At 41.3% G+C, this 18,314-nt stretch overlaps 1 protein-coding gene across 1 annotated transcript in view; it reads left to right on the forward strand.

Annotated features, from left to right (window-relative positions):
* Positions 1–18,314, forward strand: part of SCARB2 (scavenger receptor class B, member 2) — a 46,786-nt gene that overhangs the window by 22,604 nt on the left and 5,868 nt on the right. The window contains exons 3-9 of the mRNA XM_004681200.2: positions 2,279–2,426; positions 3,467–3,655; positions 6,279–6,370; positions 8,427–8,546; positions 12,042–12,211; positions 14,903–15,021; positions 16,970–17,043. Coding sequence (XP_004681257.1) covers positions 2,279–2,426; positions 3,467–3,655; positions 6,279–6,370; positions 8,427–8,546; positions 12,042–12,211; positions 14,903–15,021; positions 16,970–17,043 — 912 coding nt within the window. The remainder of the gene's footprint in view (positions 1–2,278; positions 2,427–3,466; positions 3,656–6,278; positions 6,371–8,426; positions 8,547–12,041; positions 12,212–14,902; positions 15,022–16,969; positions 17,044–18,314) is intronic.

Here is an 18,314-nt window from a genome sequence, read left to right on the forward strand (position 1 = left end):
GAAGAGGTTATATGATGCAGAGGAAAGAGTACTAAGTATGAATTTGAAGATTTGGGTCCAATTTCTGACTCTTCTGGTGCCCTATGCCCCATCAGTAAAAGCAAGGCAAAAATACTTGGTCTCTCCATGCCACAGCTTGTTGTAAGGATGAAATGAAATGACACAAAAGATTACACCCTTTCAGGAGCGGTGTGTCACCTATGTCTCTGCAGGGCCTGGGTCTTGGCGCTTAGAGAGGAAATATCTATCTCCTTTTATGCATCTCAGTGTAGGCATTTGTTTATTATTTGGTGTTTTCATTTTAAAGCCTAGAGGGATTTAAGAGGTATGTTCATTTCTTTACCTTGTTTTTAGTCTACCTAAAGCTTCAAGATGATTCCTAATGATCTATATGGTGTCAGGTGTTGTAGCTAACAGGGCCTAAGGCCTACTGCAGACAGCAAGGTCTGCAGGTGTCAGGGTGAGAAAACCCTGAGTGAGGCTGTGGTCACCAGAGGCCTAGAGCGGAGCTGCTGAGTAGCCTGTCAGCCGGTGCCTTCTCGCCTGTACTGGGAGTATAAACGCTTAGCTGAGCTTTTTGAGCTCTTCTACCAGAAACATGATGTGAATTGTATATGCAATTTAAGGTTTTTCTAGTAGCCACCTTTAGAAAAAAAGGTAAAAGCTAGTAGGATTAATTTTAATGATATATTTCATTTAACTCATATCGAAAACCGTATTTCAATATGTAATCAATATGAAAAAGTTAAAGAGATCATTTTTTTCAACTATTTGAATCTGGAGTGTATTTTACTATGAGAACGCATCGCAGGATCAGTGAGTTGAAGGACTCAACAGACCTGGCCACCATGTCAGACAGACAGCACAGCCTGGGGGGCAGGAGAGGGACAGGTAAACAGGGAGAGAAGGGACAGGCCCTGGCATTGCGTGCACATCACGGGTGGCCTGGCACGGGCAAGACTCACTTGAGGTGGTAGACAAAATATCAGTTCTACTTTTATTTAAAATGTGAGCACTTCAGGGCTCTCTCTGAAGGTGCAGCAGGTTAGAGCTCAGTATTGTGGAGCTCTCTGCAGCCACCACAGCTCAAGTTTCATCCTTTGCCAAGGAGGTAACCACCCACATGGTCCGGCAGACCTCTCCTGGCCCTCCTGCTGCTCCCCTCAGCAGTGTACTTGGTCATCTGCCTGTTCTGCTCCCCACTCCATCTCTGGTGAAGCCTCTCGCCCCCACCCCACATCTCTGCCTCTACCCCAGTTCTTGTATGCATAAGTAAATCTGTAAAAAAAATTGAACATTTTAAATTTATTTACATTAATTTTGACTTAAAAATTGCATCAAAATGGACAAGAAAAGTATTTTACATGAAAAATAGCCCCCAGTAGCTTATTTATCATTAAGTAATGCAAATGTTCACTCAATAGAAAAAAAAAATCGCATCAAAATATTCATTATCTTAATCACTGAGTGTTTTGCCATCTCCAGCTATGACTCTGCACAAGGCAAGGTCCCAGCCCTGGCACCAGTCTCAGACCTCATGTACCTGGACCGTGCATCAAAACCAGGGTGAATGAACTCTTAACTCACTACACCTTGGGCACTCATTTTGTTAAATGAATTTACAATTAACTCAAATTAGAAATGAGAAAACATTGATAAACAAATTTAAATTCAAACTCAATCAGTGTACTGAAAATTTTAAACCTATTTAGGGATCAAACCACACCTGAGGATAGGGTTCATTGACTCTGGTTCTCTGGTCAAAGTGATCCTTAAACACTGAGGAGTGGGAATGAAAACTAGAGTCGTTGAGAAGAGTCTCTCCGAAGCCTCATTTCCTTCCACTGTTTTAGCTTTAACCTCCATTTCTTCTAGGATCAGTCTCTGAGGTCTCTGTTTACAATGGTTATGTTCTGAACTTGTTTTAAAGATTTATTTATTTATGCATACAGAACTGGGGTACAGGCCAGAGGTGCAGGGGCAGTGAGAGGATACACCAGAGACAGAGTGGGGAACATAACAGGCAGATCTATGAAGTACACTGCTGAGGGGAGCAGCAGGCAGTCAGGAGAGGTCTGCCAGGCACCATGTGGGTCACCTCCGGGGCGGGGATAGAACTCATGCTGAAATGGCTTTAGTTTCTTACTGCTGTGCTTTAATCCGCTGCACCAGGAGAGAAGGTTTTTTATTGAAAATAATTCTAGTGATGGAAGAAAGGGAAAGTATGGCTTATTAAAATGCTGCCTATTTTCAAACAACATCCTTTTCTTTCTTTTAGGGAACTCAGAAACAAAGGAGATATTGAATTTGGAGATAATGGAACAACAATAGCTGCTGTTAGCAACAAAGCCTACATTTTTGAACGAAACCAATCTGTTGGAGATCCCAAAATTGACTTAATTAGAACATTAAACATTCCTGCAGTGGTAAGTAAGCATTTTAACTATAATTACAGGCAAAAAAAAAGGAGCTAGGATAAGACTTTTCCTTCCCTTTAACATCTTTTTTCTTTGCTTTGTAACTTTTAAATTTCCTTCCTTTCTTTAAAGGTCACTAAGATTTCCCCCCCCTGAAGTCTTTTTAAAAAGGTCTTTTCAAAAAAATAAAAAGGTCTTTTCAAATTATGACAAAATGCAAATTCTAGAATATTATTTTCCCAGTTTCTTGTTTTGTGTTTAGGAACAGCATATGTGCAAGTAAACTTGTCCCTAAAATTTTTGGGGGATAGCTACTTATTTTTTTAAATACTTATTTGCTACTTGTTTTGGTCCAGAAACTCTAGCAATAGAATTTACATACCACTTCTTAGTTTAGATTTCTGCCTTGGATGCATTAACCTTTCTAAATAAGCATAAATGAGTCCTTAATTACAATGTAGCCTGATCTCATTAGACTCCCTCTCTTGTAATGACACGCTGAGATCCACCTGTACCAACCACCTGTACCAACACCGTCTGAGGCTCCCACTTTAACTCCTAATTGACCAGTGCTTATGACGGGGTCACTGTTGGTGGACCCAGGATCTAGAAAGTATTAGATCCCAGACTTAGCCCTTATGATAAGGGTCTAACCTCTAATGTAAAATGAAGAGGAAGTGGTGCCCCCTGGTGGTCAAATATGCTAATGTTACTTACAAGAGCCCTTGCAAACGTGTCTCCTGCCCTGCAGATATAACCGAGATGCATATGGGAATATGAAGCCCACACTTCACAAACTATAAGACTGAGGAAGGTTGTAACTGAAGAGTCATACTCTTGAATGTGCAGCCAGAAAGGAGCTTGCTGGCTGAATGTTCGGCTATGTGATGTCAATAGTTTCACTTAGCAATAGCCTAATTTCATAGGGTTGTCTACTGCAGTTCCACTGGATATAACACCCTTGGACTTCAGTAGTTACATTTGCTAAGGGTGCTGCCGGAGACAGAGGGATGGGGATGCTGCTATCTGAATTTGCCTTTGCTCTTCAGACTGCCATGGAATGGTTCTCTATCCACTTTTTACGGGAGATCATTGAGGGTCTGTTGAAGGCCTATCAGCAGAAGCTCTTTGTGACCCACACTGTCCATGAGCTGCTCTGGGGATACAAGGATGAGATCATGTCCCTTGTCCATATCTTCAAACCTGAGATACCAGCCTATTTTGGCCTATTCTATGGGGTAAGTGAGTTTTGTTTGTTTTTTTTGTTGTGGTTTTTTTTTTCAGTCTCAAGACTTTTTAGTGTCTCAGTTCAACTAGGGGGATGACTCCCAAGTCAGAGTTCATCTTCACTCTGGGTTTCTTCTAGGAGAACAGAATTGCTTGGGATTTAGATGAGTTGTAAGGTATGTGATAAATAAGAAAATTAAAAAAAACCTCTCCCACAATTTTAACACACTGTCGGCACTGACTGAATGAACATAGCTCTGATCAGGCCATTAATCAGGTGTGCATGATACTTTATAAAGTATCACCGATCAGCGACTGATGTTAAGTTTCATTTCAAGGACTTGGGGTCCAAACCCATGGATCAGCCTGATGAGATAAATGAAAATGAGAAACTAAATAGGGATGTTTAGTGATGGATTAAGCTACTTGTTGGATTTTCAGACATGGCATCTGTGATGGTTTGAGCTCTATGTGTCCCTCATCTGTGATTCCTGGGAAGTAGAATTTTATGCTCTTCTTGGAGGATTTTATTTACTTTGGCTTAAAACCAAAAATATCAGTATTTAGAAAATTCTTATTCAAAGCATAGGTTATTGCTGTCTGAGTTTCAAGTGGATTAGAATGTAAAGCCGTACAAATATCTACATCACCCCAGTGGCTATAGTATTGGGAAGTTAGTAAGTGATTAACTTGAAGAAGCGATCATGATGAGTGTCCTCATTTTTAAATATTTAGCTGTTCTCTAAACTACTGAAGAGTCTCACCTTCATCACAGACCTCCAGAACATTTCAATTCTTCTGGGATAAAAGGTGGTAATATTGCCCCTGTGCTTTCAAAGCTATACAAAACTTAGAATTCGTTTAGTTAATAGTAAACAGATTTTTACCATTATTAATCAAGGGACAGGGTTCGGGTTGTAGGGTCCCACCAACCCTCAGTCCTTCACATTGGCGAGCAGACCCTGCCTAGATGTGCCTAGAAGGCCCTCCCGCGGTTTCCATAGGACCAGAACCTAAGCTGTGACTAGCCCTCCCTTCTGGTCTGGAGAGTTTCCAGTGGAGGGAGTTAGCAGTTCCCTCGAGGCTCTTCTGGTCTAGTAGCTTCTGACCATCAGCCAGGCAGATCTTCCAACACATCTGGAAACCTAGGAACATTTTCAGTATATCTCAGATCAAGTTCATCATATGGCTTACATTTTTGGTTTTTATGTCATTGACCTCCTCGGACTTACAGCTAATGTTTTTATATATAATTTTTTAAATGTAGCCCACATCTACAGACTGGTAAAGGATTGACATATTGCTCTCCCAGGGCAAGGGTGTGTGGTTTTATTTTTCTAATTTTTTCTTTCTTTGCCTCTCTTCACAAGTTCCACTATCTCTCTACAAGGCCCCACTAGTGAAAAGTCCCATCATAGTGTTGATTTAAGATAATACCTTGAGTGGATTTCTCATACCTAGGAAAGAAGCATGAGACTTAGGATCAGAGAGGCTAGATTAGCATTCTGATTTTTTCATTTAATAACCAGAAATCTTTCCTGAACTTCAGTTCCATCATTTGTAATTTGAGGCTAGAAGTACTCCTACTTTAAGCAGTTTTGAAAGGCCATGTGAGAAGACGGTAGAAGTGCTTTGCAAACTGTAAATTGCAGCACACATTTCAATGCCTGTTGTTCTTTTCCGATTCAAAAAAATGATCCTAAATTAATATGAATGATTAGTGTGGTTTGTTTCTCCTTTGGAGCCAAATAAACTCCCTGCAGTGTTATTGGTAAAAGGCAGTATCTTTGTTTGGTTTTTCATTTGCTCTGGCCAAATACTCACTGTGGCCAGTGACATAAAAGTTCACTTATTCAAAGACCAGGATAGTCTGTACGGGTGCACTCACCCTGCTTCTGCACCTACCTAAGTCTGGTCTCACATCTTACCCCAGTCCTGGGGGGCCCTGTGCCTCTTCTGTCTGCTCCACTCCATACTGGCTAAAGAAAACTTTAGTTAGCACTGTGTAGCACTTTTCTCTCAAACATTTAAAGATGAACCCAAACAATGGGGAGGGCAGCGTCTACGGATGAGTAGAGCGAGGTGTTTGTGCAGCTGGGGGTGGGCACAGAGCTCCCAAGCACAGGAGCCCAGCTGAGCAGCAACTGCTCTTACTGCTCTTATTTGCATCTTACAACACCAAGCAACATATCTGCACCCACTGATTTTAGCCTGTCTCTGTTAGCATAAGAGAGCAGTGTGCTCAGGGACTATGGTTCTTGAATGTAAGAATCACAGCTGTTGGGAAGCACCTTTGAGAGCTCAGCCAGTCCAGCGATCCTGCCAGGCCTGGGCTGTGCGGGTGTGTGTGCCGCTTGTGTGCATGAGAGGTGGTCCCAGTCTCACGTGTCTGTATGGAAGAATGCTTTCAACTTCCCCCGGTAATATATTCCTGTGCCCAGCCTGCATCCCTAGTACAATACAGGAAATCTTTTTATCTTTAAAATGAACTGATTGAAACATCTGGTCACGTCTACAGAATGCATAAACATCTATCTGGTTTGACCAGACACGTAGGCACCGTACTCAAGCCAAGTTGACATATAAAACTAACCAGCATAGTTGTCTAAGTGATTAGTGTTCACTTATTTTCAGAAAAATGGGACCAATGATGGAGACTATGTTTTTCTGACTGGAGAAGACAGTTACCTTAACTTCACAAAGATTGTTCAATGGAATGGAAAAATGTAAGTCTAATGATTTATGACTAACCATTTTTTCACATTGTTCATTTTGTTACCTGTCTCTTAGCATGTTCCCTTAAAAAAATTTTTTTGGCCCCCACCCCCCACCGGTGGCGCAGTGGGTTGAAGCACAGCACTGAGAAGCTAAAGCCACTTTTGCATGAGTTTGATCCCCATTCGAGAGGTGACCCACATGGCGTGGCAGACCTCTTCTGACCTGCCCGCTGCTCCCCTCAGCAGTGTATTTCACGATCTGCCTGTTCTGCTCCCCACTCTGTTCCTGGTGAATCCTCTCACCCTCCGCATCTCTGGCCTGTAGCCCAGTTCTGTATGAATAAATAAGTCTTTAAAAAAAAAAGGTTTAAAAAAATTTTTTTATTTGCAGAATTATTTTAATTGGGAAGTCACTTGTATTTATCTGTGTTTTCTCCTTTTTTCCTCTCAGTTTTCCCTGTGTTGCAGGATTTTATTTAAAGATTTATTTATTTATGCATACAAGAACTGGGTTTCAGGCCAAAGGAGCAGGGCTGAGAGGATTCACCAGAGACAGAGTGGGGAGAAGAACAGGAGATTGACTGAAATACACTGCTGCAGGGAGCAGCGGGCAGGACAGGAGAGGTCGGAGGTGGAACTCCTGCTGCAGTGGCTGCAGATAACTTCATAGTGCTGCGACTTAACCCCTTGAGCTCCCAGGAAAGCCTTCCTGTGTCACAGTTTTGCAGTTATAGCTGAGTAGCTAACCCCATAGCCCCGAGTCCAGAACCCGTAGACAAGGAGGATCCCCACCCCAGTATGTTGGGGTAGTCACATATTCCACCAAAGAGGCAGCAGGCAGCCTGACTCAGGTTCCACCTGGGGTCTGAGTCTGCATCTTCCTTCCCACCCCCTCTCCCCCAGCTCCACACTTTTCTTACTCCAACAGCAGAAAAAAGCTGCTTTTTTTTTTTGCCTTTCCTGATGAGCAGGGAAACTCCCGCTCCCCTAAGCCCTGATTCCAAGCCCTTGGTGAACCTCTTTTAATTTCCCTTCACCTCAGGAGCTTCTGGTTCTCTTGCTTGCTTCCGCATTTGCAGCCTAATGAGCCAGTAACTTCATTTCTACTCACATTTTGTATTCATCACCTTTTTATTGTCTAGGGAGATGTTTATGTTTGAGTAAATTGTCGACCTTCTTTTCCTTTCTTTGTTTGACAAAGTAAAGATGTTTATTTCAGGAGCATCCTCAAACTACATCAGAGAAGTGACTTTCTAAGTGTTTTTATCAACCGTTGCTCTGTGTTTTCACATGGAAGAGGCCCTCAACTAATCACCAGAAGTTGGGAGTGGTACTTATTAACCATCCTTGCTTTTCATTGGTGTTTTGTACTACTATTCAAAAAATTTAATAAAGAAGACCCTCTAAGTCAACTTTTAGGGAACATGGTGTCACTTCAACATTAAGCTATTTTACCATCCAAGAGATCTCCGTTGTTAATTTTGGAACAGAGAACTGGTCCAAAGGGAGACAGAATTGCTGCTCTGTCATGAATTCTAAAGTGCCGGGCAGATCTACCCAGAGTATGCCTGTCAGTGAACTGTGAACAAAACTACTGTTTATGCTAAAATGGATTCTACTTTAAGAAAATTGATATTTCCAAATCTCTATGTAAATTTTTTTTTTTTTTTTGATGAAGAAGTGGTTTTTAGCTACTGCCTCTATCAAAACTGAGGATCAGGGGCCTAGGTTTTGTTTTTTTGTTTTTGTTTTATTTTTAAGAACTGGGGGATAGGCCAGAGGTGTAGTGAGAGGCTTCAGCAGAGACAGAGCGGGGAGCAGAACAGGCAGATTGACAAAGTACACTGCTGAGGAGAGCAGCGGACGGGTCAGGAGAGGTCTGCCAGGCCAGGCCTAGTTTTTCTCCTTTGTTCCATTCACTATCCAGCTTCACCCATTAGCTGCTTGTCAATAAGATTCTATGGGTAGAACTTGCCTAGTCAAGTCCTGAAAATGACAGACCATTTGAAAACATCTAACATGAAACTTGACCAACTTGACTCTTTCTTGTGTTTATCAATTACAGGTCGCTTGACTGGTGGACAACTGACAAGTGCAACATGATTAATGGAACAGACGGAGATTCTTTCCACCCATTGATAAACAAAGAAGAAATCCTTTATGTCTTCCCATCTGAATTTTGCAGGTGAAAACTAAATACAAGTTGACTGCAAGACCACCAAAAATGTGAGGAGTATGTGCCGCTACCCTTACTAAGCGTGGCTGTTCATGACTCATCAGTGGGAAATGAGGAAGGCATGTGGAAAAGGGCACAGCACCTACTCCAGAGCCTGGTTGCATTATTTGAATAAATTTGATTTTATTTTTATTTATTTATGCATACAAGAACTGGGGTGTAGGCCAGAGGTGGAGGGGTATGAGCAGATTCAGCAGAGACAGTGGGGAGCAGAACAGAACAGGCTTATCTACTGAAATAAACTGCTAAGGGGAGCAATGGGTGATAGGAGAGGTCTGCTGCACCATGTGGGTCAGCCCCCTGGCCAGGGATCGAACTGTGCCACAGTGGGTGGCAATAGCTTCATAGCACTGAGACTTTAACCTTGTGCCACGAGAGAGGCCCTGGCTCTACCACTTTCACTTGTACAACTTGGGAAAACTTAATTAACTACCCTGTGCCTCCGTTTTCTCATTTGTGAAATAGAGATAGAAATAGTTGCCTGCTGTGGAGTTGTTATGAGGACAAATGAGTTGCTCGTACCAAAATACTTAATGCAGAGCCTGTGCCACAGTAAATAATAATAAATGTTGATATTTGATGTTGAATATGAACATTCAGTATTAAACTTTCACTTTTGTATGCTCTGTCATTTTATCTGCTTTCTTCCAGCCAATAGATAACCTCTACCTAGAAGACAGATTAAATAATACTGATGTCCTTGTCTCAGCACCTCGAGCTGTCTGTGTAGCTAGAACCTTCGCAGTGACGCTCTACTTGCTCTACCCCTGTCTTCCCCCACTCTCCCGCCTGCTCCTTCACAGCAGACATGATTAAGGCTCCCTATGGGAAGAAGGCACCCTGCTCTACACCCTGATGTCCACCTCCCCTTCATGCCTTTGCTACTTATCCTGCCCTTTATCCTCAGCTGCTTGAATGAGTGACTGTCATGTAACCTACTTCTCACTTCCACCCACTCACTTCTGCAAGGCTTTTAATGAAACTGTTTCCCAGTCAGCATGACTTAGCCACATTTGACACCATTGATTCAATATTCTCAAGAATGACTATTCTTCTGGTCTTCTGTAATGCATATAATTGAGCCACCTGCCACCAGCCAGCCAGCCATAAAGGATGACACTGTACAGCTCCTTCCTCACCTGCATTTAAGCTTTCATCTGGTGTCATTGATTCCTCCTCAGAAATAGCTCGTGAATGCACCCATGTCTCTATCCCCAATAACTGTGCTATGTGTCTCTGCCTTTCATGTATCATATAGCATATGACAGTCACCTTTTAACTGGCTGACCTAGTCAGTAAATATTTGTGGAAGGATTGAAGGAAGAGAAAATGCTTTTGAGTGCAATGAGTGAAACAAGGCACCTAGCAGACAGGAGGCAGTTTTTAAAAGATTTGACAGAGCAAACACATTCTTACCTGGTACCACCACTTTGAAGAACCATGGGCACTGTTCAGTGATGCCACAGATGTACAAACACCATGATTCTGCACCTTCTCTCACATAGGTTTTCTGGTCAGAGGATCCCTGTATATATATGTGTGTATTGAGTGTGTGTGTGTACACACATATACACACATGCACGCACATATATGCATATATACATGTACATATACACATATACGTGCATTTATATACCCACACACATATAGGCAGGGAGACATAGAAATGGTCATTGCAGCGTTACTTGTCATAGCAAAAAAATTAGAAGCAATCTAAATGCCTATATAAAGAAGACTATAAGTAAGTTGTGGTATATTATATGATGGACTACCATATAGGATTTAAAATATATAAGAACCAGACTAGAGTATATGCATGTAATAAATCTTTAAAATATTGAACCAAGAAGCAAATTATAGAGAGTATATGGTATACTGATCATATAGCATTACTGAAAAATAACAATGTCATGTATTATTTATGAATATGAAAGTTTGTGATGGTGCAAAGACCTGCCCTGGACTGGAGTGATCAGCCCTGCATTGAGGGTAGTGGTTACCCCTGGAAATGCAGAGTACTAGAAAAGCCAGGAGTGCTATACAGAGAGCTTCCGCCTGTCCCTAATATGGTTTTTATTTGTTATAAAATGTATTCATTATAGTATATTCTCTATTTTAGTATATTCTCTACTTTGCTGTTTGCCTGCAATTTTACTTTAAAATGTTGTAAGGGTAGGATGTGTCATGAAAGGCAGCACCCACATTTCACAGCCCTGTGAAGGATGCGTCCTACCTCTGGCCAAAGAGGAACAACTAATGCCTGGGAAGTGACTCATCTCAACCTTCAAATGAAGGGCTAGTCAGTGAAGATAGCCTGTGCTGGACTTTGTTATGTAGTCACTGGGCAAACATGAGGCTGGTTCGTTCATACAGAAGCCACTGCGTGAAACTCAGGAAGGACTGAAGGCAGAATTAAATTGAACCTCACTGAAATAAATGGTTGGAAATGTGGAAGCCATTTTATTGGGGGAAATGGGTTTCAAAGAATATATTATACTCAAGTACCTGTCTAATGTGCACTCTTCAAATCCTTAAAGAATCAGCTAAATCAACCATTTGCCTCTCTGCTTGCTTCTTTTTAATATTTATTTTCCTATGCTTCTCTATATTTCACATACATGTAAAACCATTCAGTATCTTTTCCTTCTGACTACCTCTGCTTTGCATAATCCTCACTAACTCTATCCATGTTGCCACAAATGGCATGAGTTTACCTTTTTTGGTCACTGCATATGTACCATATCTTCTTGACCAGTCATCTGTTTTGGGCCATTTAGGTTGTTCCATATTTTAGCTGCTTTGCTTCTTCCTCACTCTCACTTCCTGTTGCTTTGCTTCTGCTTCATCCATGCTGACATGCGTTCCTGCCGGCCTACAGGACTCTTGCTTCTTTCAATGAGAGGCCTCCCAGGTGGCACAAGGGGCTAAGTCTCAGCACCATGAAGCTGTCCACAGCACTACAGCCAATCCCTGGCCAGGGTGTTGCCCCACATGGTACAACAGACCTCTGCTCTCTTGCCCACTGCTCCCTTCAGCAGTGTTTTTCAGTCAGTCTGCCCATTCTGTTCCCCAGTGTCTCTGGTGAATCCTGTCACTGCCCTCTCCACCTCTGGCCTAGCCCCTAGTTCTTGTATGCATAAAACAATAAAAATAAATCTCCAGTTGCCATCATTTTCTGCTACACATATGGTTGTTTTTTTCCCTTATCTTTTTTTGGGTATTAGCATAATTGTAACCTCCTAAATATATTTTATTATAATTCAGCTTGTACTTTATTACACATTGAGTGCACTGAGCACCCTTCAAATTTTCTTTTGCAATATTCATTTTCCATGTATAAACTTTTAGCCATGTTGTACCTGAAACTGTTGCTAATACACTGTTTCCAGGTAGATTGTGTTTCCTGGAGCTCATGTTTGACATTTTATTCTTACTTCCTACCAGGTCAGTGTATTTAACTTTCAGTGACTATGAGAGTGTAGAGGGACTGCCTGCCTTTCGGTTCAAGGTGCCTGAAGAAACTTTAGCCAATAACACTGACAATGCTGGCTTTTGTATACCTGAAGGACACTGCCTGGGCTCAGGAGTTCTGAATATCAGCATCTGCAAGAATGGTAAGAGCTCAGTGGATGTGAGTAATGGTGTCTCAGTGGTAGGATTCGATTCTTCAACAAAGAACGTTGTCAGCACAATAGAAAAAATGATTCTGATCTTTCAAGAATAATGTTTATAATTTGTCCACAGAATGGTAAAAAAAATTTTTTTTGTGGAATAATAAAAAGTATTGGCTTTTCTATAACGTTTTTTTATTGCTAGACTGCCATGTTTTGTTTTTTTCTGGACAGCAGTTTAAAGTCATAATAATAATAATAGTCTGTACTCCTTGAGTATTCACATTTGTGAGTTCAGCTAATCACTCTGCTAGGTAGTTGGCATATTTACGTGTAGCTAAGTCAGGCAAGGCCTGAGCTGATTTCATATTCAAAACAACACTGAAGAACAACTTGGTGAGAAGAGCATACACACCTTGGTAAATATGCTTGTGATTTTAAAACATAGTGTTAAACCCTGACCGTAGAGTTCCCAGTATTTCTTACTGTCTCACGTGCTCTGTTCCTTTCAAGGAAGAAGAATGATTAATAGTACAATAGCATTTTCTTTTGCTTACAAACTCATTTTAACGGGTTGCCTAATTATTCATAATAACCTTGCTAGAGGGATAGCCAGTGGTATCCTTTAATAGTTGTGGAAACCAGAACTCAGAGACAGAACACGATTTTTCTGAAATAAATCTTCATTTCTAAGCAAATCCCTTTTAGAATGTAGTCTCCTCCTGTCCATACTGTGGTTCTTCTTAGGCTGCAGTAGTTAAAGTTTCTCTCGAGAAACTTCTAACCGCTTTCTTCTAAATAAAGTTTCCCTTTTCTCCCAAAGTGTGCTGACCTCTTCCTCCTTGTCCAGCTGATCTGAAAACCTCCTCTCAGGATGATTCAGGTCAGCAGGGTGCCTACCTCTCCTGTGTGGTGGCCAGTGGCTCCCTAACCCGTCCTGGAGAATCATTAAAAATGTCTATCCCAGGCCTTCCCTGGTGGCGCAGCTGGTTAAAGCACAGCACTAAGAAGCTAAAGCCACTTCCGCATGAGTTCGATTCCCCCCTGCCCCGGAAGAGAGCCACATGGCACCGCAGACCTTTCCTGACCCTTCCGCTGCTCCCTCAGCAGTGTACTTCGTCAATCAGCCTGTTCTGCACCCCACTCTGTCCCTGGTGAATCCTCTCACCCTCCGCATCTCTGGCCTGTTCCCAAGTTCTGTATGAATAAATAAATAATTCTTTAAAAAGAAATATCTATCCCAGGGCCCTGAGCTGTATTTTCGACATTCATTCCAGGTAATTCTCGAAGTGCGTAAGTTATAGAAACCCTGTGCCCAGGGCACAGACACCCTCACCTGGAAATAAGACCTGAGGTGAATGGTGCAGTCCTGCTGCTGATCTTCCTGCTATCTCTCTGGGTGGGTGGCCCTGAAACAGCACTGCCATGCAGCCTGCTTTTGGCTAAGGCAAATGTGTAGGCATAGTCTTCTTAACATCTTGCTTCTATCAGCTTCCCCGAGAAGCTGATGTCAGAATCAACAGAAATATTCTTTTTTACAACACTCACACCTCTCACCACAACCCCTTTCCTTTTGTCTATTACTATTCCGAAATATGAACTGAAACTTTCAGCTCCCCAGGATGAGCCTCAAGTGTTTTCTGTTTGCAGGAGAATATTGAGGATTGTGGAATGAGTGCGTGTTCTAGACCCAGGTAGATCTTGCTCGGAGGCCTCTTCTATCTGCTGCCATGTTGCCAAGTTGACTAAGGAGAGCTTTAGAGATCCATTTTCCCTTTGTAAACTGGGGATGATTACACCTTCCTTAGGTTAGAGATAATATATGTAGAGTACTTGGGACAGTGTCTGGCCCTTAATAAGCCCTCAACACATCTTTAAAAATACATTGAAAAAGTATGAAGAAGGAAGTTCCAGCTTTCTGAAACTGTTTAGGTATAAAGAACAAAGTATTTGTGTATGCAACAGATGGTATATGTTATATCTTGGTCTGTGGGCTGGTGGATATGAAAGCAAATTTAAATTTCAATAGGTTTATAATAATGTGTTTCCCTATTTGTTTCTTTAAATGAGTAGAAAAAAAAAAATCAGTCTTCATGTAGGCAGACCTCGATCTAGCCTGAAGCTGGGAACATAGCATGATCAGACAGTGCTGAAAGCTCGGTATTAACATATGCAGGAGAGCAAGTCCTATCGTAGATAAAATGGTAACTGAAAACAAGCCCTAAAAATCCATTTACTCTTAGAGAGTCATAGTTAAAACAAGTGCTTTGAGACTAAGACATTCCTCCATCTGTCACCTGATAACTGAATGTTTTGGGGTATATTTTCTGAACCTCACTTTCTACCAATGCAATATAAAGATAATTGTTCTAGCTTCATAAGGCTACTGAGCATGTAAATTAATGTGTGTAAAGCATTTATATTGTGTAAATTCAGTAAGTATTTGTTGCAGGAGACTTATGCTCTTCAATTATAAACCTCTGGGATAAAACAATGTGGGTGTGAATAAAATGTCAGAATATGGTGCATAAATCCCAAGGAGAAAGTACAGAACGGAATTTAGTCTACTCCTTCCCTAAGTTTATTTGTGTGTAGCTCCCCTCTCCCCATTTAGGCACCAAATTGGTGGTCAGGAACTTTATTTATATATCTTCAAGAACCACATCATTTATTTCTGTTTTCTTTAAAACACAGGTGCACCTATTGTTATGTCATTCCCACACTTCTACCAGGCAGAAAAGAAGTTTGTTTCTGCCGTAAAAGGCATGAATCCAAATAAGGACTATCATGAGACGTTTGTGGACATTAATCCTGTGAGTACCTGTGTCTTCTGGCAAAAGAGTATTATTCAGTCTGTACTGTACTTACCAGGTTAGTCCACAGGACTCTTAAGAAACAGACTGTCCTCCTTTCATTTATATACATAAGTGGAGGAAGCTCAGCTCAGTGCCATACAATGCATAATCCACAGCCCTAAAGTAGAAGGCTGAATTCTGTGGATCTTATATGCATGAATTCCAGCAAACTTGCTTTTAACAAGAAAACTACAGTGACCGTTCCATCATAGGACATGACTGTGATTAGATCCATGTAAGTCGGCTGGGCTTCCGTCACCAACCTTGGGCCTGAACATGGGTATAATCTCTCCCTGCGCACAGATCAGCAAGGTTGAAGACAGCCCTCTGCTTACGAACCCCAGGGATATTTTGGTTGAAATTGCTACACACACAGATCTGTGTATATATGTATTTGCTTCAGTCACTTTTTGCAAATCTCTTTCTACTTATACTTTTGAGTATAATATATATTATTCAATTAAATGTTATTAAAATATACTATTAAGTTAAAAAAGCACCAGCTAAAACATACTTTAATCCTGTATTCGTAGAGGAGAAAAACTAAAACCTTGTTAAATGCAGGAATATCACAGTGTGAGAGTCTCCCACTGCAAATGTTTAGTTCACATTTAGCTGAACTAAACGTTAGGCATCTTCATTGCTGGGCTTTTGAATGTGTGGGAAAAGAACAGGAAAGCATTCCTGTAGCACACCAATTTATTGGCGCTTTGCTTTTAGCTCCACTCATGTGCTTGTGTACCTGAGACATCAGATTTGTGTCAGATCAGGCGTTGTTTCCCTTTATTTTCTTAGTCATCAAGCAAACTGCTAGCCAGTGCTTGGCAGTGTGAACTTTAATATACTGAAACCCTTTTAAATGAGGTTAGGAAACCTGAGAGAGAATTCCCACGCATGTGCAGTCAGCAAATTACAGGACCCGACATGCCTGGCATGATGGGAAATGGGCTACCCTGAGACAAGGAAGAGGAGGCTCCTTGAGCAGAGAAGAACCTTTAAAGATTTTATATAAATTGGTGCTTGCTTTGGATATAGAAAACACTACATATCTCGCCATGAGGCTATTTCCCAAATTGCCTCTGTTGTTTTCAATTAAACTCGTCTTGTTGGTGAATAAGTGGTTGCTATTTTTTTTTAATTTATTTATTTATGCATACAGAACTGGGATACAGGCCAGAGGCGCAGGGATGGTGAGAAGACTCACCAGAGACAAAGTGGGGAGCAGAACAGGCAGACTGATGACGTACACTGCTCAGGGGAACTCTGGGGGGGACAAGAGAGGTCTGCTGTGCCATGTGGGTCACCTCTAGGGCTGGGGATCGAACTCTGCTAAAGTGGCTGCAGAATGGGGTAAAGCCCAGCACTAGGGGTTGCTTTGTGTGAGAGCTAAGGGCAGTCTCTTAGCCAGAGTGCAAAGGTGAAGCTGCCCTGGGGAAGGCCTACTGCTGCTGCTGCTCCTGGCTTGGTGCACACCATTCTCTGGCTGTGACCACCACCCTCCCCCTAGCATTCTGGATAGCCAGAGCTAAAGGGGGGTCTATTAGATCTGCCTCTTGCCAGAGTCGCTAGGACTTCGCTTTTCAAAGTGAGAGTACCCCGGTACTTGTTTTAAGTGGCCGATCTTAGGTCTTGCCCCAGCTCTACTGAATCAGACTCTATCTTAACAAGATCCTGAAGAATTCGCATGACATTAAAGTCAGAAACAGCCGTCTGCCGGGCACCTTACACCATCCCCAGTTCTCATTCTGCTCTGCCCAGCTTTCCCTTGTTCCACACTGCCTATGAAGCATGGCAACAGCTGCCTTTTTATCATAAGCACTCAGAAACTACATGTTAGGAATTGATTCAGATGCTATGTGTGGTTTTATAAGTCCTAATGTTTTCTTTTCTCTTTTCTGAATTGCAGTTGACAGGACTTATCCTGAGAGCAGCCAAAAGGTTCCAGGTCAACGTGTATGTCCAAAAAATAGAAGACTTTGAGTAAGTTGTGCTTCTTCCTATCAACAAAGACCAGTTTTGCTACATTGGTTTTCTGGTTTGGTTGATGTTGGGAGGAATACTGCTCATTTGCCAAGCCTCTTGCCCTTCAGAGACCAGGCTTGATCAGCATTTTCATAGGCTGACTTGGTCTTGGAAGTGACTCATTTTATCTAATGGAACACTTTTAGAGGCAGTGTTCTACCCTGTTTACATTTACTAGTCACTTATTCCTCACAATAAACTGGTGCTATCTCCATTTTATAGATAAGGGAATAAAGGTACAGAGAGGCTAGGTGACAAGCTGGAACTCACACAGCTACTGTAGTGTCTGCTCTTAACTACTCGACTAAGCAGTTCCCTCTCTAGGACTCTGGTTCCTTCCATTCTTCTTTCCCGCTGCTTCCACGGCCAGTCACAAGCTGTCTCTTTGGCAGTTAAAATATCTCTAGTGTCCACAGGGGTGATTTGGTGATGGGAAGCTATGGGGATTACAACTGAGAAGAAGGCATAAAATGATGTAAAAATAAACTATTATATTATCTAAAAGAAACATCTCTAGTGTCCAACCTTTTTTCCCCAAAGATACTCCTTCTTAAAAGTGTCCCAATTTAAGGGCATATTGAATTCAAGTAGGAGTAAAAGGAAGTGCAAGGTAAAGAAGTTAGAAAACAAGGAAAATTTCTAAAACACAAGTAGGCCTTGTTGTTAATCTTTTTTTAACAAAAAGATCTTATATGTATGGCAACACGTGGAATTGTTAGACTGACAGATCAGATTGAAATCTAACTGGAAAAATAGGAAAATCATTTCTAAAACACAAATAGGCTTTGTTCTTGAAGAGAAAACATTACCAACTATTCATAAAAACTGACCTGTGAGGCAAAATAGGCATACTGTATTAATGTTGTGGGAATCAACAAAAAGAAATTGTTAACATTTATAAATATAGAAGTCAATGAATTTAAAAAGATAATAAAACAGTGGTCTTGCAAACTTCAGTTATGTAATGCTCACATACTAGATATAATAATTTTTAGTATAAATCCCACTGGTTATTCTCCAGGTACGATTTTACAAATACAAGCAGTGTTTATTTCCAATTTGTAGTCCTCTTTTACTTGCGATATTTTATTGGTTAGAAACTCCTTTGCATTGCTAAATATAAGTTGTAAAATAAATATTTTTGCCTTTTTCAAAAAAAGTATTCCTATATATAATCTCCTGCTCAGACTTTTCCATGGGATTTTGTATATATGAGAAATGCTTATGAT

Source organism: Condylura cristata, unplaced genomic scaffold (assembly GCF_000260355.1).
Source record: "Condylura cristata isolate star-nosed mole 26May11 unplaced genomic scaffold, ConCri1.0 scaffold00012, whole genome shotgun sequence".
Classification (NCBI taxonomy): Eukaryota; Metazoa; Chordata; class Mammalia; order Eulipotyphla; family Talpidae; genus Condylura; species Condylura cristata.